The 20,178-nt window shown below is 42.7% G+C and overlaps 1 protein-coding gene across 1 annotated transcript in view; it reads right to left on the bottom strand.

The window, feature by feature from the left end:
* Positions 1-426: 426 nt before the first annotated feature.
* Positions 427-20,178, bottom strand: part of AKR1D1 (aldo-keto reductase family 1 member D1) — a 35,474-nt gene continuing 15,722 nt past the window's right edge. Inside the window, exons 2-9 of the mRNA XM_082487132.1 lie at positions 19,070-19,237; positions 14,450-14,566; positions 9,961-10,038; positions 7,596-7,718; positions 5,719-5,828; positions 5,072-5,237; positions 4,221-4,303; positions 427-582 (exon numbers count right to left, since the gene is read on the bottom strand). Of these exons, the coding sequence (XP_082343258.1) occupies positions 540-582; positions 4,221-4,303; positions 5,072-5,237; positions 5,719-5,828; positions 7,596-7,718; positions 9,961-10,038; positions 14,450-14,566; positions 19,070-19,237 (888 nt within the window). The 3' untranslated portion in view covers positions 427-539. The remainder of the gene's footprint in view (positions 583-4,220; positions 4,304-5,071; positions 5,238-5,718; positions 5,829-7,595; positions 7,719-9,960; positions 10,039-14,449; positions 14,567-19,069; positions 19,238-20,178) is intronic.

Below are 20,178 nucleotides of genomic sequence, written 5' to 3'. Positions count from 1 at the left end.
TGCAGCTGAAGAATACTCTGGTCGGAGTGAAACAGGCTTCACTGCATGAAGCAGTGAGTATATCTATATCTATCTATATATCAATATACATATGCACATATATATGTATCTCAAATCCAATTAGTTCCCCACTCCTAACTTTCTCTCACTTGAGCTGTGAAACAAAATGACACTGCTTCATATCTACTGAAGCAGAACTTCTTGTTTCAAATTCAGTGAAGAATGTGTGGTTGAGTGAAATTGATTTGGCTTGAACTAGTTAGCCTGTTTTCAAGAGAAATCTTCAGTTTTATCAGCTGTCAGTTTTGAACCTGCAATGCTCAGAGATAAAGCCTCCTCAGCCAAAACAGAGATTCAATAGGTTAAACAGATTTGCTCTTCAGTAGCAATAAAAGACTGACAAGACAAGAGGAAGTAAATGCCATGTTTTTAATGCTGATTTGAACAGTCTCCCATAAAGTCAAAGCACCAAACGTTGGGTCTCTTTCAGTGAAGCCTAATGGCACTGAGTTAGGAACCTGCTTGAACACAGCTTGTTTTCAATATTCATCACTGAAGGGATATTCTGGATGGTCACGCCACCTGTGGATAGATCAGATTGAACAAGTGAGCTTCTTGGGTGAAGCAGGATCTCATGTCACTGATGCAATTGTCCTGTGTCTAGCAAACCTTTTCCTTGCAATATATAGGTGGCCTTCATGGAAGGCTCTTCTGCTTATGCAGAAGCTGTCTGCTCTGAATAATCTTCCATGCCGAGTCGGAAGCAAACCTGTGCATTTAAGGAGAGGACAGTGAAAGACCATTTTTCAGGCTTGCAGACTGCATACCTTAAGGACAGATGGGAAAAATGAACAAGAGTTTGGATGTCAGCTATTCTTGCTATTTAACTGAGTGGCTTTAACTTGGGTTAGTAGAAGTGTTGTAGGGAAGCGGGATGGCTTCACTACGTGTGCAAGACCCTCAGAAATGAAAGCCGTATTTGAAGGAAAGGTGGAGACTCCAGACTGTACTACTTTGGTTTATGCACTTAGAGCTGGCATGAACAGGTCTGGGCCTGGTATGGTGCTTTCTCCAAATGGCTGCCATATCTAGACTAGTTCTGGCTGTCCTCTAGCCCAGCCTAGGTGCTCTACTCTGCCAGGTTAGTAGCACCAGTGGCAGAGAATTTACAAAGAAGCTTTGAGGTGACCCAGTTCAGGGGAGAAAGGCAGGCTCATGGCTGCATACTACCAATGGTAGAGATGTTTCAAGGTTCATTTTAAAAACTGCGCGCTCAGGGAAGATGCACGATCCAGGATCATTATGAAAGGCAAGAATAGAATTCTCAGGGCCAAAGGCAGGTGAGAAAAATAACACCTTGTTTGCCCATTACTGGTAGACTTGAGAAAGAGGGCATTGGGTTTTGTTGTGGGTTTTCTTGTTTGTTTGTTTGAGAAGATGATGCTAAACCACAAGCCCTGGCTTGACAAACATTTTGCATTAGCAAAATCAAAAAATTCTGAAGAGCGTTCTCAGGTGCACCATGGCAGCTGGCTGCCTTGCCTTAAAGCAGAGCACAACAAATACTGGCATTTATCCCAGCTGTGAATCGTTCCAGTTTGGGAAGGATACATTTCACAATATTGAAGTTAACTAACTGGAAGGCATCAAACATTTTGAATTGGTTGTGTCAAAACATTTAATTCCAATATTGAGCCAAGCTGAAGTGTTTACACATTAACAGATTGAGTTGGTTCAAAAAAACAAGCTGCAACACTTTGGATTGTTTGGTTTCGGTATAATTTGACAATGTCTGAGTTGCCAGTGTCATAATCTCTACTTTCCATCTATAGAGCACTCGTGCTAACCAGATCTCACATGTTCAAAGGTCTGAGTCCTTTGAGTGAAAACGATTCACTCACAGGAGTCAATGCAGCTTCAAGTAACTGGTAAGGAAGAATATCCATAGTAGAGACTGGGAGTACAAGATAAATCAAGCAGACAGTAAAACTTGCCCAGCACAATACTTCCAGATTTCTCCAAGGGGAGAAGAAACCATTTTGGACTGAGATTTCCTGAAGTACTCATACTCTTACAAAACCTCCATTTTCTGCTCAGAGGATTAACTTGCTAACTTATTCCACTGACTGCAATATCCTGTTCATATGGGCTTACTCACACCATCAGAACAACAGACTTGTACACAGTACCCATGGCACCTGTTAACTGGAAGAGCCAGAGGAAAGCTGAATTTTTCCATTCCTGATGGCATTTGCACCACAGCAGTCCAAGGTTTTGCACAAAGCTGACCAACCAGAAGTCTTCCTATATAATGGTTTGACTTTTTCAGATACGTATTGCTGGCTGAAATAAGAAACTTCTTTAGGCTGGTAGCTCATCTGTTGCAGTGTCAGTTCCAGACACTTCAGTGTTAGAACACATAGTCGTCAGATATATGTTTAGCTGCTCGTTACATGGCAACGTCACTTTTCTGAGAAGGCATTTTTCATAGTTGACATCAGAGTGTATTTAAGCACTTTCCCCAAACATGGCACTACTGTGAAAAATAAAGCTGGCAACGTCCATCTTATGCATCCTGTTTTCCTTGTCCTTAGTGCCTCCTGTGGCCAAATTTAGTCTAATAAAGCAAAGCATTTAGTTTATTGGGTTTTGGATTGGTGGCTAAAAAGTTCTTCTGTGAGCGTTTGCATCCTTTAACTTTACTTCTGGGAAAGACTCTTGCATTTGCACCACGGTTTTGTGTATATACTCACTAAAAGTTTAAATGATGTTACAGCTCGACTTAGCTATGAAAAAACAATTTCAAATACCAAAATACACGTAAGAATCTGCTAGGCCATTTGTGAGAAGCCTTCTGGAACTAAGTGCTGCTAATTGATGGAAGGCTATTTTAAGTTTTAGGAAACTAAAGCTTCAGGGCACCTGGCTGAGCTTAAATATGAAAGATGTACTCCATCATGATGCTTTTAACTTAGTTCACGCTTCCTATCATATTTATGCAGCACAGTAAGTAGTTTATTTGTTTCTTTGCAACATTCCCCCCATCTTTTGAGCAATGGCCAACATTTTAGAGTGCTATTGATGCTGCCATCCTGCTTTTCATTATTTTTAGTGCTTGAGCACACTACAGTTTTGCAAGACACAGATAATCCAAGGTAAAAAAATAGAAATGCATGGAAACGAATCTCTAGCATTTGGCTACACATTGAGTGCCCTGAAAAAGGGAAATCATAAAGTTTGGCCGTAAACTGTAGATGCTCTTGAGCTGATGGAGAAAAACAAACGGACTTGTTCTCTGGAAGAGGAGATGTTGGGTCAGTCTGAGACTTCTGGGGTAGTGCAGCCTTCAGGTGAAGCAAAACTACATTGGGTGGTAAGCTTTAGACCACAAGCAGCAAGAGATCAAGCCTTGTTAGTTCTCATAAGAGATAATTAGGAAGCAGTCTAGCAGTCAAACAAGCTGCGTGGCTTTCTGCTTTCCATGTAAGAAGGAACGACTCGCCATGACAGCAGGAGTGGGAGACTGCTGAAGAAGACATCAGAGGAAAGGCCAAAACAACGTTTCAGACCACTTGTGGTCACTAATGTGTATCGTCTTTTATGAGGAAGTTGGGTAGGCAAATTTTGATGTTATAACCAAAATATTAAGCAAGAAGGAACGAGCTCTCCCTAAACTAGCCCTGTGGTTTCACGTAGCAGTGTTCTTCATTCTTAGCTTTCCACGTGGCAGTTTAGGACAAGTTGCCTCTGGTTTACAATCCATAAGCCGTTGTACTTGAACAGTGACGTGATTTGCTGAGCACTAGAAGTGAAGGTGGGAAGGAGGAGAAGGACAATAAAAGTGCTCCTATTTGGATTTCAGCTCTGATCTCCACACTGCTAAGAAAGGGCAATGCTACACCTTGTAAGTGGCTGGTACTGTTTTTACAACATATGGCAAAAAGCATTTCAGGAGACGGAGCAAAGATGGAACGGCTAGATGCAGTCACTTTCTCCTAGGTGAGCTTTTGACATCTGAGGTGTAAGCAAGTATTGCACACGTTTTTTCTAACAGGTCCAGGAGCACATTCAGGATTCATTAAAGACCTCCCATACTTAAGCCTTACCTTAAAATAAGGTTGTTAATACAAAAATTAATTTTTAAAAGGAAGTGACTTTTTAAAAATCCTCTGAAAAGACAGGAATGTTCTGTGATGATCTAAGATTCTTCCTGTACTTACATTAACAGTTCCACATAACGAACATTTTTGTTCAGGGCTTCAATTTCTTTCATTTCTTTCTCGGTGAGGGAGAAGTCAAAGATCTAGTGGAAAGAGATGTTAGGAATAAGTCAGCATTTCTTGTCATAATCAACATTCATATGTTCCAGATTTCAGAAGTACGATCCCCCCTCTTCCCCACAAATCCATACTTGCTTGCATTTATTGGAAAGTCTTGAGGGCATGAAAAATTCCAGTCACGTTTTCTTCCACTCTTTTGCAAGAAGAGAAAGGCAGTCTGGCAAGTACTGGGCCACCAGCTTTGAAAGCAATACATTGGCAGGGAAAATGGGGAGCAACTGAACCCTGCAAGGGACATGGGAGCAAATGCTTCATCTTATTTGAGTGTGGTGGTCAAGCCAGATGCTTTCTGGTGGTGTGGTTATGAGCGTTTCTGGCACATCTGTATGAAGTAACCCTTCCCTAACAAAGCCGTCCCGTACCTGAAGACTGGGCAGAACAAGCCAGTCATTCGTGAACGCCTACAGCCAGCAACCTTGGGCTGCTGACCTACTGAATTACTTCATCTAGCTTGTCCTGCTCTCTGCAGCAACTAGTGCTCTGGGATACACCACCGGCTGGAACTTGAGCTAATCCAGAGGGTTAAAAGACACCAAAATTTCCTCTCTGCTTTGCTCTATTATTGTCATATCATGGTACCATTAAGTGACGGAGACAAAAAACATCAAATGTGGCAAAGCTTGATGTTGGTCAAACCTTATGTCTACAGAAAGAAATGAGAAAATCACCTTCTATAGGAGCTAAGCCAGTGTAAGCAGATTCATCCATGCACCATCGGAGCATGAATTTACCTGGAAATTCTCTCTGATGCGTTGTGGATTGAAGCTTTTTGGGATAACCACCACTCCTCGCTGGATGCTGAAACGCAAAGCAACCTGCGCAGCTGTCTTGTTGTACTTTTTGCCAATGGCATTCAGCACAGGATCCTTCAGTAAAGGAGGGGAGGACACATTTACCCTGGAAGAAAATTGGAAAAAAAGAAAATAAAAAAAAACTCTTTACCTTTAATGTCAAAACATAGAGGCATCTACTTGTTTGTGGACAGAATACTACACCTTTTTGACAAGTACTGCGAAAGATGGGAGAAAAGCTTTGGTATTTAGGCTTGCAGGCTGTCAAAGGCAACTATGTGACGCCCTAATGTTGATTTAGTTTCTACTTCCTCACCTAAGCCTAAACATTGTCAATTACAGACACTTGCTTTCTGTTAGAGGAGACCTAATGTGAACTCCTACACAGACACCTGGCATTGTTTGATGACAGCATGTAGCAGGAGTGTTGCAAGTTTACATTCACAACAATAATATTTAGACACTGAAGTTAAAAACTGCTGTGAAAAATGGGGACAAAGGTATTTTGCATTGAGACCCATCAGTAGAGAACTGCTATTCTTTTCTTGAATATTGTCCTTCTATTAGAAAGTAATGTGGGGACTTACCATGTTTCATCCCTTGAGGTTCCTAATGGGCTGTACCCAACAATAACAATGTCATGTTGTCTGCAAAATTCTAAGAGTTTGGGTTGGGTGAAATAGGGATGGCATTCAACCTAGAAGATTAACATAGGAAGAATGATTAATCAACAGGACCAGATACAGAAGTAGATGGTGTCCCAATATTTGTGAGAGCTACAGAACAGGTCATGCTTTCAGGAAAGGATATGTGTATGTTAAGGAATAGGGAAACTCAATCTGTGATTACTGTTTTAACTGTACATTGCTGGGTGATGGATTATTTTTTTTTTGGTGGACAGCAGATCAATCAACGTTTGATTATAATTTGGCTGCAGGGAATTTTTATTGGCCCTGAGTGGAAAGGTGGCAATAAGTGGTGGTGGGGCTGGAGGGGAGGGAAGCTCACTAGAGAAGTAGGCTGAGAAGGCAACCCGTCCCATGTGGGTCAGATCTTTGTTTCTCTGTCTCTTGCATTCAGGATGACTGATCTGATGTTGGTTTTGGGGGAAGTGTTGGCATGAGCTGTCCCAGATAGAAAGGTGAGGGTGGGGATACGTAAAAGGTGAGACAACTCTATAACGGTTATGACCTTGTTACAAGCTCTGCCCTCCCACATTGCAAATACTGTGCATCATTCCCATACAGGCAGGGATTTTCTGGCTGCATTCTCAGTCTCTGGGAAAGGGATGTCTACGAGGTCACAGAGCAACCACTATTTGCAGGCAGTCTGAAGTTAGCTGGCACATCCATGCTTGCTTGCTGGCTCGCTGCCCTAAGCAGGGCTTAATCTTGTGCCCGGTTTTCCTTGACCCCAGGAAGCAGCAGCAATGCTCAGTGCAGTCTTAGGGGCACGCCAGAAACAACAGTTGCATTTTGCACCCGCTGGGCATGTTAATACCAGTGAAAGGTGCTGGAATTTCCTCCTCTCGCAGGCTGCCTTTCCCTGCAGGCCAAAGACAGAAATGAAGGCTATGGCCAGGCAACCTGCCATGCCCCATGTCAATCCTGGCTCTCCAGGCCATGAGCTGAGGGTGGGAAGTCGGTCCCAGTTGGTCTCTGGCCTCCTCTCCGATACTGCTAACATGGATATCTGTTTGTGCCAGATGAGTTGGAATTGCTTCCCAGTGATTTCTAGGAAACGCAGTGAGCTGCCAAATGCCAGAGTTAAGGGTATTGAGCATTCAGATGGGTCACTGCCACTTACCGCCTTCTCTGGGCCCCACTACTGCGATTTGCCTTGGACATCCCTATCATCTTCGTGGGCTTGTTCAGCTCAAGTTGGTCGCTTAATGAGGTATCCTCTTTAATTTAGGTTTTTCTCTAACTCTTACTGACGTCTTATAGGATAGGCACAGGAGAGCAAGAACAGGAAATTTAGGAGTTACTTCTAACGGCTTTTAAACTTGGGAAGCTTAGAGTGACTCAGGATCCCTGACACTGAGGGTTGTTTTGGTTTGGTGTCAGCTAAAGTAAACGTGGCTTCATTGAGGACCGGTTAGCTCTGAATGGTTTGTCTTGGGAATCTTTTGGGCTTGAAGTAAAGTACATGGCAGAGACTTAAGATCTGCATTGACTCAGCATTCAACCTTGTTATGGAGCTTTGTCACAGAGGCACCAGTTTTACAGCCCTGGAGCAGGAACTGAAGAGAGTGATAGTTCCAGCATCTTCAAATATTTATCTCTAGCCTAAATAGGATAAGTAATGTTTTCAAGCTAGAAATGGAAGTGCGACAGTATGGAGGGCAGCATCTGTGGCAAAGCGTATGTCACCTGTCTGCACACGGTGGCTTAGGCCACGTGTTGCCTCTGTGTTCCCTACAGGGCAGTGGCCCCGCAGCACTGCCCTTGGCTTGCAGTCATACCTGGTTGCTGACAGGTTTATACTTAAGTCCTGGCTTGTTCAGGATCATCTCCAGCTGCCTGCGGTTGAAATTGGATACTCCAATAGACTTTGCCAAGCCTGCATCTTTACATGCTTCCATAGCCTGCAAGGAAAGCAAAGATGAGTGGAGTCCTACATGTTGGCTTGACTCCTTGGAACATGCATTTTAGAGATAGGTGGAAGATAGTCCATTCTTGAGACTGCAGAAAAACCTTTGCTGCAGCACAACCAACAGCTCTGTTAGCGTGAGGGCTGGTGCCACTCTGCTATTCTAAACTCCATTCCCATGTAGACCCACTTTCCAGACCAAACCCTAATGTTTTATACTTCCTGTGGGGGTAGAGTTTGTCTGGAGAGCAGAAAGATTAATCTGAGATATAGATACTTAAATGCTAGACATCTGCTTTCAAAGAGTTTTGCTTACTTTATGCTGCTTTAGCACTGCCTCAAAGTTGGAGAAGGGAGAGCGAACAAGACAGATTGCTTTCCTCATAAGTCAATTTATTCCTTTTGATTGTATGACAGTTTTTCGTATGAAGTCTCTATCCAGTGAAATCCCCCAAATATCTGGAAGGCATATCACAAAACCAGCACAGAAAATTTCCATACAGTATAAAGTAGAAATAAAAGGGAGGAGAGAGGCATTCTAAATATTCTGCACTTCAGACAAATCCTAATAGCTGTGAAAGCCTTAACAATACTGGATATGAATACATGCCCTGGTCTTCATCAGCTTCATCTGCTGGGTTATTAAGGGGAAAGAGGGTCCTTTCCTATGGCCTGCCCCTTTGCTCCCAGAAACTCTGCACACAAATGATTTAGTGACTGTTTGAGGCAGAGCAGACCCCACCGTGGAGCTGGATGCCCCTCCTGCCATTTTTGTTATTCCTTTCTGTCTCACAGGAGCTGAAAGCAGGGAGGTAAGAGGCACCATGTATTTGATGACCTCTAGTTGGCCTCATATGCTTCGTATCACTCAGTGACAGGTCAGCAAATATAATCATCTGGAGCCATTTTTGCCTGCTAGCGCCATGCTGAGAGAGTGAAACAATCTGGGTTGAGTTTAGCCAGTTTTATTTAGATTGATGCTATTATTTGCAGGCACTCACCACCACCTATTTTTCTCATGGCTTCTTAGCCAACGGGAGCGACCTGCTACAATATATCCTTTACAATAAGCACCAGCTTGAAGATAAAAAGATAACAGCGTTCGGACAGCTGTTGCTTTCAACATTTGAGCAATGCGAGAGAGAGGAATGATCTGCATCAGCCAAAGGCAAGGGTAACATAAACAGCTAATGTGGAAGTCCCCGTTCCCCCTGAGACCCAGCCTGGATGGCTCCACTGCCAGGGGAAAGCCCAAGCCCACCCCGAGCTCTCTCCCACTCTGAACTTTCACTCAGGATTTTCCCCATTCTCCATCTTTGTCTGCTGCGCCTCAAGTAGAGCTAAATTGGGACACAACTATCCAGCTCTGGGCAGTGCAAGCTGAAGTGGAACGCGTAGTAGCCCATGTTATCTCTCTTGGTGTGAACTGGGCTGAATTAGTGATGCTTTTGTAGCAGACCTGGTGCAAAAGGAGATCTTATAAGCTTCGGCCATTGGTTAAAGGGCATCCAAGGTTTTGAAAGGCAGGAACGTGAGCAGATTGCTAATCTCACTTTCTGCCTCACCTGACATTCTGAAGCCAAGTGGCAGTAGGCTTAAGGAGACATTTGGCTATAGGACTAGAGTGCATCACAAAAAATTTAGGCTGCAATCTTTCAGGCAGATGCTACTTCCCTCCAAGTTTTCTTAACAGAAAAAGCTTGCACTCTCATCTGATAACTAAATTTAGAAGTGAGTGAATTTGCTTGGGGTTTATTGGTTTGTTTTGTTTTGGTTTGGTTTTTTTTGTGGTGTCTTTTTTTTTGTGAGCTTTAGGGCAAGTTCTGTGTGTTTTTTTTTTCTTTTTCTTGAAGATGAAAAACTTCCTTTTATTTTGAGAAGGATTCAGACATTTCTTGGGGCTCCAACTTTCTCCTGCTATAAAGATCTGATAAAGAGGAGAACTTGGTAAAAACCTATGGATATCTCAACTAGCAAATGTAGAATGCACTCTCTGAAAGGAGGAATGTGAGTGTCAGATATTTCAACAACATTTTATTTTGATATAAAAATAATTAAGTGATTGCAAGAAGCAACATCCTTAGGGACAGAAGTAAAACTTATCCATGGAGCTAGTAGAATTTGATCCATTTGCCCTGTCGATATGCCTCAGCCATGTTTATGAGGGCCACAAGTAAAACTGACAATGAGGATCTGTGTTTTTAAAGCATATGTGGATGGATGTTGTGTTTGCTTACCTCCCAAGTGGCACATAAGTTTGTCTCATGGTAGATAAATTTTCCATTTTCATCTTTTGGGTAGATTGCATCTCCAGGCTGAAAAGTGAAACCACAATTTTGTGCTTTAAAGAAAATTTTTCACTCCTTAGAGCAAAGATTTTTCCACGGACTCTTCTACTAGCAAACAAAAAAAAAAAATTCAAAAACACCCTAAGTTCAACAGGTCATTAATGCTGGGCTTACCACATCCTCCACTGCCAGATCATCCTTGGAAACACTTCTGAACTGTCACATGAGTGCACACTCAGGAGTTCCTGCATAGCCTTGTTTTTCAATAAACTTTTGACCTTTATGTTATGCATCCATAGGACTAGTCTACTTCCAAAGGGCTGGGTTAGAGTACCAGCTTGTGTTCTCTTCCACTTCTTCCCTGCTTTCTTTCCAGCCCTTCCCTTGATCCTGCTTGTGTCCTAGGCATCTGGGAAGAGTACCAGCTCAGTACAGCTCCCAACAGCTGGAGGGACCATTTCCAAGAGTTACTTACTAATAAAGGGCTATGTGCGTAGTACAGGCTGTGAACCTCCTAAGTGCATTATCCACCTTTCTTTGGGTACTAGGAACTCTCTTCCCACCTCTGTTCCCCCATAAATAAGACTTCAGAGATGAGTTATGAGCTGATATCTCACGAGCACAGCTTTCTCTTATTTGCTGCTCATTTCACTGCTGTTGCAGGCAATGCATTAACACCTCTCTCCCTTTTGTCTGTTTCCAATTTCACTTTTTTTTTCATAAATACTCTTCAGTGGTGTTTGACATTTGATCTGACTGCAAACCGCTACATTTCAAAGGCCTGGGTACAAGATGTTGAGATGGTAACTCCTTGGGAATGTGCAGCTGTGACTAATATGATCAGTAACTGGTGCCTCCCAATTCAGTCAAGAAGTTCAAATTCAAGGCATTTCATGGGAAAAGTGATCCTAAGGAAAACACAGTCTCAGATTTCAGAGGCCAAGGTCTAAGTTACAGGCACAAGCCTGTCTCCTCCAAATGCGCTGGTTTTCCTCAATGAATTCCACAAAGACAACTTACTGCCTTTGTTGCTGTGTCTTGCCGAAGGAAAAAAAAAAGAAGTCTTGACTACAAGGAGATAGGTGGCTCTTGGGTACATTTTTCTATTAGAAGGCAAACCGCTTGCCATCGTAACTTGAGGTGGAGAAGCCCTGTTGACAAAACCATCCCATGGTATTTTGGAACAAATCATTCATCCCCATGATATCCTAGCAGACTCTCCAGGCTCAATGTATAGCAGTTGGACTTCTTTGACTTCAGGGAACGAGTCTGAATTCAAGACCTTTTTACCCTGTTCCATTTCTAATTAATTAACTTTTGTTCAAAATTACTTTTTAAAAGTAGTGTATAGGCAGCAATTACACTAGTTAATTTACCATTTTCCTCTATTTCTGTCACTTGTGTTCTAAAAAGCAAAAAAGGACAGGGTGCTTGAAGATGAACTTATCTTTACTGAGATAAGTGATTGTGGATTTCCACAAGGATTAATCCTCCTTCCTGCCTCCATGGAACTGCACAAGATGTTGAAGTACAGTTGTCTCTGCTCAACAGTATCCAGGCAATACTTTCCCTGCCAAGCTACCTTTTTATGCAAGGGAGTTCCTGAGTGGAATAACTGTCTGCAGATGGATAAAGTGCTGAGAGAAAGGCAGTGTTTTGATGGTGATTACTGGGTCTTTGAGAAGGTCTTTCTGAAGTTGGTCACATTTCTCAGCTTTGAGTTCTTATGGACTATACCACACCAGTCATTCCCACAAATGCTGTTGTCTTCTTTTGCAGTTCTCTTGGAGATAGCCACGCACCTTAGACTGAATGTAAGGTGCCATCCTATCATGTTGCGGTACAAGCACTGAAATAGGTGGGACAATACTGTACAGTCACTGCCACTATGCAGGGATCACATCGTATCATGTCATGTTCCAAGTCTGGAGGCACTCCAAAAGCTACCAGACAACTTACTTGTGTATTTAAAACACAGCAGTTGGTAACCACTGAGAGGAAAAGCCCTGTTCCCATCATAATAATTTCCTCACCAACACAGATGCAGGAAGACAGGTCTGCACATCCCATCGCTTTCACAACATGGTCTTTGACAAGCGGGCTTTCTCAAGAGAGCAATTTTAACAACTTGTGAATGCCTATTGTATAAACAGAAGGCAATAGGAAGTCAAATAGTGAGGCCGTTGGTCTGTTTTGATTTATTCTCTTAAAATAACAAGAAGATATTTGGATGAGACTTGTTCAATGTAAGGCTAAAATACCTGCTTCCCTGCTAGAACACAGGATAATTTAGTTGGGAGGGATTTGGAGATCATTTAGTGCACAGGTACCTGCTTACTGATGGATCAGTTGTCTGAGCAGAGCCCCCGAGAAAACCTGTCAGTGGGTATGAGCTCCCAGGCACAGACGGCACGTGGTGGCCTGGAGAAGACCTGTTCCTGCTGGTCATCTGCCTTGCTAGGGTAGAGGGGCTGATGACCATTGCTGGGCTAAAGGGAGGAAGGACAAAAGTCCTGAATGGGGAATCTGTGTGAGAGAAAAATACAGGGAGATGCAGGCTGATGTTGGTAGGTCAGTGAAATGTCACCCTAGACGTCAGCCATTCTTGATCCATCCAAAAGTGCTGGTGTGGTGGGGCTTTCCTCCTTTGAGTGATGATCTCTGCAGATAGATTCCTCTTACTCTACCTACAAGCCCCTATGAGAGCTTGCACTGCTGGGCTCTGCAGGGCCATGTTTTTTACTGGTTTCAGAGTGGGACTGTAAGCTTTGTCTCATGTTCTTCACCGATTTCCAAGCAGAGGCTAGTTTTGTTAGAAGGCTTTTGGGGAGAACAGAAAAGCACCAACGTTTGCAGACTAGGGCAGAGTAGGAGTTTGCGGGCGTTACACCTGCACACTCCTCACCAAAGGCAAGCATTGCGTGTGGGATGGGCATATTTGGGAGAGGGAGTAAAGAAAGGAAACCTGTCACCATTGCGAAGGTGGGGTGGGAGTCCTTTTTGTGTTTGGCATAGAAAAATGTATATTTTTCAGGCAGAAAGCAACTTTTTTTTTTTTTTTTCTCTCCTCTCAAGGGGGACTTGAATGAGTCTCCAGGACTGCTACTCCTTTAACAACTCAGATTGTTGATACAGGCCTCGAGGAGCCAGATGTACGTTACTTTAAAGCCAGCTGTCTATATCTTTATATTGTGAGACAATGACCTTCGCTATGTGGGAGAATGAACTACCAGAGAATACAAACACAAACAAAGGGAAAAAGGAAATTGCAAGTGGTGGGAAATTTTTAAAAATGTAGCCAAAAGGATTCTATACATGGGACTGTATAAATAAAGTTTTAATATCTAAGTGCAGTTACTCCTATACAGGTCTTAATGGCATATGGCTTCCATGGGGAAAAAGGAACTGCAAGTCTAAGGTGATTGCTTCGTTGGTAAATTGCTTCTTACCTGATGCTTCTGGCAGTTGGGACTCCACAGTAAAATATAATTTTAATAGTCAGAGAACTACCTTCCTTGCAAAAAGAGGCCAGTTTAGAGCTTAAACCTCCCACAGAAACAATTACTCAGCTAATTGCCTGACCCTATGCTCTGTAAGAAAAAGGATTTAATTGGTTAAAAACCACTTAAATACGTTTTGAATCTCATTCTTCTAATTTCACTATTATTTAATTTGCCTTTATATCATGTACTTGCAGAGGAAAACTGTAAAGCAAGGTACAAACGGCTGTGAAACCAGAAAGTTTGGGGACTTGAAAGAGCTTGTTGGGAGGGAGGCATGCAATGTGAGCTCTTTCCATTCAAAGGTTTTGGCTACAAGTTGCCCAGAGCCAACAGTATGAAGGAATGTCAGGTTTTAACTTTTGAGAGCGAGAGATGGACAAGCCACGTTTGGGACCAACTGTGATCTGGTGGAGCTGTCAGAGAGGAGCACTGGAGTTAAGGAGATTACGATCATAACCATGATTTGCCCAGCGGCTTTAATAGTACTGAGGCTATTTGGGTTTTGGAACAGAGTAAGGAAATCAACTTGGTGGCTTTTTCCACTTTCCCACTCTCCCTTCAAACTTTGCCCCTAGGCCTTCGCTGCTTTCTATAACCACTTTCCTCCAGTGACTGGCTCATGGCTCGGAGAGGATGAAGATGCATGTACTGCTTCAGCTACACTAATTCTTCAGCATAGGTGTTGAACCCCAGTTAGGAGGCTTCTCCCTCCAATGGAGAGACCCCATACTACAGCTGTCAGTAACTGCTCTCACACCACCTATAAGGCTCTCTGCGTGGGTAAGTGCACAGAAATGTATGCATGCAGTATATATCAAACATTACCTGGCCAAAGTGCTATTTTCAGCAAGGACTGGAAGCTGCAAGGAAGATGCTGGATGGAGACCTTGGTTCAAGCCAATCATGCACTTTTTGAGGACAATTTTTCTTTTTACCTTGAAAGCCATTGGCAGCTCAATAATGTAAAGGTCAACGTAGTCCAGCTGCAGGATCTTCAGGGTTTTCTCCAGCGTGGGACGCACCAGCTCTGGGGGGTGGCAGGTATTCCATAGCTGGAGAGGCAAGCACAGGCTCTTTTTTGGGTGCCAGGAGGAATGGTGAACATCCTCCAGCTGGCACCACTCTCTCTCTCTCTCTCTCTCTCTCTCTCTCTCTCCCGTCCTTCTGACAGAACCCATTATGCACAGAGCAAAGACAATATGGTCTACATCACTGCAAGACAAGACAAAGGTGAGGGGCCTTGTCCTGTCCTCTGCCAGAGGCAGATGAAGAGGTTAAGACAGGAATCCTTGCTTGGGACTGCCCTGGTGCTGACCCAGTTAAGCCTTTGCATATTTGTTTATTACAAGACAGGTTCTTCTGAGTTGAGTATACTGCAAACTCTTTCTCAATGAACTTAGGCAGATTCCTTTTGTTTTCTGAGCTTTCCAAGCATATGCTTTCACTGGAAAACTTTGTTCCCACAAGAAATCTGTGGTCAGTTTTATGCTTGAAGGCAGAAGCTCAGATCATGTGAGTTAGCTATTGAACAGCCAAGCACCCGGCACAGAGAATCTTTTGGTTTTCTCCTGTGGTCGTGGAGCCTGAGTGACTGCCTGACCTAGGGAAGTTTTAATTTACTCCCCAGTCCTCACTGAAAGATATACTATTGTTTAGTTGCTGTAACACAGGTGTGATTAGTTAAAGCACAGCCTTTTCAACCTCTTTAATTTCAACTGTCTTTTTGGGGTCATGCCCTGAGGTTGCTATGCAGTGTGCTTAGTTGATTAGCTTTCAGTACTATCTCTAACTGAACTCGGCTGATGCAAATCTCTTGCAAGAGTAAAACCATAGCATGGTAATTAGTAACCAAGAGCTCTTTGTAAACTGATTGCTGCAGTTAAAAAACCAGAATTAACACACAATAGAAGGTTTAAAGTGCCATTTGTTTGTACACAACAAGCTGGGCTATTTTATCTTCTTTTTTCAGTGGACAAAACTGACATATGGAGTCATGTTGAGGTTTTTGGCACCTTTATCGGCTGGAAAAAACTGCTGTTTGTCTGTATGGTCATTGTCCAGCCAGTTCATTGCATGCTAAGGTATACAACGAATTCACTCTTGAGACACAAAACACTTGAATTGTCATTTTCAGGAGAAGATATTGATTACAGGTGTCAAAGAACATAGCCTGGGTAAGTTTTAAAGTGTTTTAGATGTATGTTGTTTTTTTTTTAAACCGGATTATAGTTATTCCCCAGGAAAACCATCTGCTCGGTTCTGCCAGCAGAGGCAAGGGCATGTTATCTTGAAGTTCAGTCGCACTGAGAGCCGCACATCTAACCCTGCCCTAAGCTGACAAACCGAAGCAGTGGTTGACACCTGGAAATTCGTACTATGCCTTCCCCAGCTGCACATTGCAAGGTGTGAAGAGTTTGTGATCACTAGGCAGTGGTTACACAGGCTGAGGTGTACTGCAGTAAAGGGACCAAGGTCCCGCTCTCAGAGTTTTAAGCTGTTCCGCTGGATTTCCTGAAAGCCTTTGGTCTGGGTGTTTTTTAAGCATTTTACATGTAAAATGAGATGTTGTTTTGGACTTAAATATAGGTAAGGAAATGAGTCTGTATAGTCTTCACGTTTAGTTTGTTTTGTTACTGTGTTTTAGCAATTTAGTAACCTGAGGTATGTTGATAGTTTAGAAGCCGTTTTTCCGAGTGCCCTTTCTAGCCCAGTGCTATTGAGCTCAGTACCTGCCAGTGAATATATTTCCCTTTAAAAATCTGCAGAGGTTCTAAAGAAACAGCCTTTAGAAATAGCAAACATTTGTACTATGTTAATACATGGATGCCATGGAAACTTTAGAGTTTCATAACTGTTTTCATGACTTGTACAAGTTATTGTATTATCTGCCTAAGTAGAACCCATGTAGACTTTTGAGCAGTCAAAGCTGCCAGCTGGCTTTGGCATTTTGGGACACCGCACTTCCTGGAAATGTTACTTCTAGTTTAATGAAAGAAATATCCTGGGATGAAAAAGGAGACCAAAAAGGTCTTGCTATATAAGCCAAGCGAGATGTTGGCAGTTAGATATAAAACCTCTAAAATTTCTGGATGCTGAGCTGCTCTGCCTGATCAGCCAGCCAGCAGCGAGAGCCAAGTGCAAGTGCTGATGATTTCAACTGGCAGATGCAGCTCCATTGCACCAAGTCACTATTCCAGTAACTCTGCCACTCAGTGGGGCTCTTCTTGTTAGGCCCTGCTCATGGACGGGCCTTCAATTTGCATCATCTTTGTTTAAGGAAAGATCTGCATGAGGGGCCTGTGTCTGAAGGGTCTTGGGAAATTCTAGTACTTCTTATGTTAGGAAGGCTGGAAATAAAACCAACTTTTGTTGTGCAGACAACTTTCAAGAATGGTATACTGTATCTTCCAGGTTTCCCAGGAAATGCAACAGTTCATATTGGTCAGTTACCAATCAATGGCTGATGCATCTACTGGTGGCTTGATATTTGTCTATAGTTCATAAGATACCAAAGTTAGAAAGGTACGTAAAGCTGAAGATACATAAGGTCGTAAGGCAGGGGACATCCAGTCCCATTCCTCCTGGAAAGTTCAGAACTGCTGTTAAAACGTTCAGTGAAACCTATGAAAATCCTGGATCATGACAGATTGAATTGGTTGCAGATTATTTTCCACTTCTGCCTTTGAACTCTTTAAAGACCACAGAGATGCTCTAATGAACTACCGCCCTGAGCACCTGAAGTTTTGTCAAGCGCAAACAGGACACGACAGAAAGAAAAATCCACTCGTGTCCGATCTCACTGTCACAAAGCAGGCTGGAACCACAGGTATTGACTATCGTGGTACTGTGAGTTGCAGCCCTGCGGCTTGCAGGATCTGCAGTGTAGGGAACAACTGAACTTACAATCAAGAAATCAAATGCAGTTTCACAGGTGGCTCAATGTTTAAGTAGTGGTCATCAGCTAGGAATATCATCTAGTGATTAGATCGAACAACTGAATACAGAAAGGCTTAATAAATAAAGTAAGTTTTAAAAGTGTGATAAAATTTTACCAAGAGATGCACTTTCACAGAACCTAAAGGTTTATATGGGAAAACAATGTGCAGGGGAAGCAGTTGGGAAAGTTGAAGACTCAAAATTGTTACGACATCTGGTTCTAACCTTTTGGCACAACTTTGTGGTTTTGATTTGAAGTATTACTGGTAATTTGCAGTAGTGAAACTATAAAACAGTTGAAACAAAATATTTTGACTGATCCAAATCAACATATTTGGCATATGAGAGACTACCCTGGTAAAGGTGGAAAATTTGAGGATGTGACTCTTTTCTCAGGATGGCAAGGTTGTTACCAGTAGAACTGAGCAGGGAACTTGGAAAAGAGTTGCATACTTTACAGATTGGAAATTGCTGTACTTGGAAATTGGTCTATAGCTGCTGAAAATCCACTTGGTCTGCAAACTACCCAATCCAAAGCTTAGTTTCCCAGATCACAGAGCTTAACTATATTGCTCACAGTAAAACAGGTCTTTTATCCCATGGGATCTTTCACTCTAGGAATCGTGATATTTATTTCCAAGGCTGTTGAGTAACTTTTGAGGATTACGTCTTATTTGGGAAAGGAGAAGGGGAAAATATTAGGTTGATATGTCCAAAGAAGCTCTGCAGGAAGGGAACTTCAGGCCATAAACTCCATTAGAAACTGGACAGGCACCGTGAACTTTCTGGGGCCATCTGATCTTTATTCTGCAACGTGCCATGAGTTCTCTCTCTTATACATAGGATCTAGCTACTGTAGTTGTAACAGCTTTTGTCAGACACTTCTTCGGACACGGGATTTCATTCTTCTAGCAGAGAAACAGCTCTTATGGCTAAGACTTTAAAGGATTAACTTGCTCATGCATTACTCTGGCCTCGTTGCTCTAGAGCAGAAGTGTGATGACATCTCTGCAAGTAAGCTGATTCACTATCCTCAAACTTTTTAATGACAGGTGATACAGTAACTAAGGGTGTAGCTTGATGAGTAATTTTCTGGCAGTAGTACCAATGTAAGCACTTGCTGTTCTCCTGTACGCAGGCACTTGCATACACGTGCTTGCTTCCACCCCTTTCATTGTGCAATCTCGGAGCAAACCTGTATGGGGAATTGTTCTAACAGAAAATAACTCATTTGCAGGATCATTGTCCAGGTCGGGCTCAGTGTGTGACTATACAAATGTGCATGACAGCACGACGCATGGGACAGTAGTAACAGCTTAGGCAGCATTGCCGAGTGTAGCAACGGTCTAAACTTGCAGGTGCTTACAATAATAGGCAGAATGGATGTTGCATGGTTCCCATTGCTAACAGAGCATTAAACTGAGAACAACAGTGATTCCTGTGCTTAACAGTGAACCTAGTGCTCATAAAGCTCTGCGGCATTGTGGCAATGCTAGGAAAGAACAATAAAGGGTGTTGAGTTTGGAAGCATGCCAGATGTTGACCACCAGCATTCTTAAGAAAGCCTATTCACAGAAATCCTGGATTTAGTGTAAAAAAATCTGAGTGCAGCTTCTTACCTTGCCACAGTAAAAAATGTCCTCTCGCTTGATCCTTCCTTCAGCAATCTTCTCCCGGATGGCTTGTCCCACTTCATGCTCATTGTAGTAGACAAAGGCACCGTCAATATGGCGGTAACCAGTATCAATGGCAATCTTCACCGACTCCAAACAGGAACCTTTGGGAGTCTAATGGGAGAACAAAAAGAATAAACATAGTTTCAGCCTCCTGCTCGCCTCTCCTGCAATGCTATAGAGTCCCTGAGATATGCACAATGTTTATGCTGGAGTTCATCCAGTCTAACCATCCCGTACCTCCCCAGATACCCGTGTTTGTGAATAAAAACGTGCTCTGCGCTTTTCTTCAGAAGTGCCGCAAATGTGGAATTACACTGGGAAAAGGAGCAAAGCAAAAAATTCTCTATGACTCTGGGAAAGAGAAAGTACTAGAGTCCTCAGAAAGTAGAACTGAATGTATTCGATAAGAAAATTATTTCAGAGTTTCTTATCTAGAGAGCAAGAGCTTTCCTACAACAGCTGTTTGATAAAATCCCTTACTTGAAGGGAAAAGGGCTTTTTGGTTGAGCCAGATCAGAGGCTGTTTGAATATCTTATGGCCCAGTAGAGCTTTCAGCAGAGCAGGATTTCGGATTTGACTTCTTTCTCCTCAAATCAACTTACCATTGGTGGTATCACAATCCGAAGGGTGACAGCTCAGGACTGTCTACTGGTATCCCTGGTTCTGGACAGTTGTCTTAGCACGTGGCTGAGAACTGGTAGATGCTTTAGTGTACGTTTATATATCTTTATATATCTTACTGCTTCAGGTTAAGATGAGACCAAGAAACCTCTTAATGAGTCCAAGTGGCATTTTTGTACTGTGTGCTGCACTTATGTTTACTTGTCTTTGCTGAAATCCAGAGTAAGCTTGTTTTTTCAGAACTGTCATGTTTTCCATTAGCCAATGTGGCAAGCAAAATACATGTAGGCCAAACCAAATGAAAAAGCATAAGACTGGTCACTGAAATCATTTGACTGGTCACTAAAATTGTACTGAAAATGTCCTATTGTTGCCACACTTTAGATAATGAGAGGGCAGCTCTAAGTGGTGGTGGTCAAGGGCTCTCAGT

Source organism: Vanellus vanellus, assembly GCF_965231255.1.
Source record: "Vanellus vanellus genome assembly, chromosome: 1".
NCBI classification, from domain to species: Eukaryota; Metazoa; Chordata; class Aves; order Charadriiformes; family Charadriidae; genus Vanellus; species Vanellus vanellus.
The sequence above is the reverse complement of the archived record's forward strand: the minus strand, read 5'-3'. Positions and strand labels throughout refer to the sequence as shown.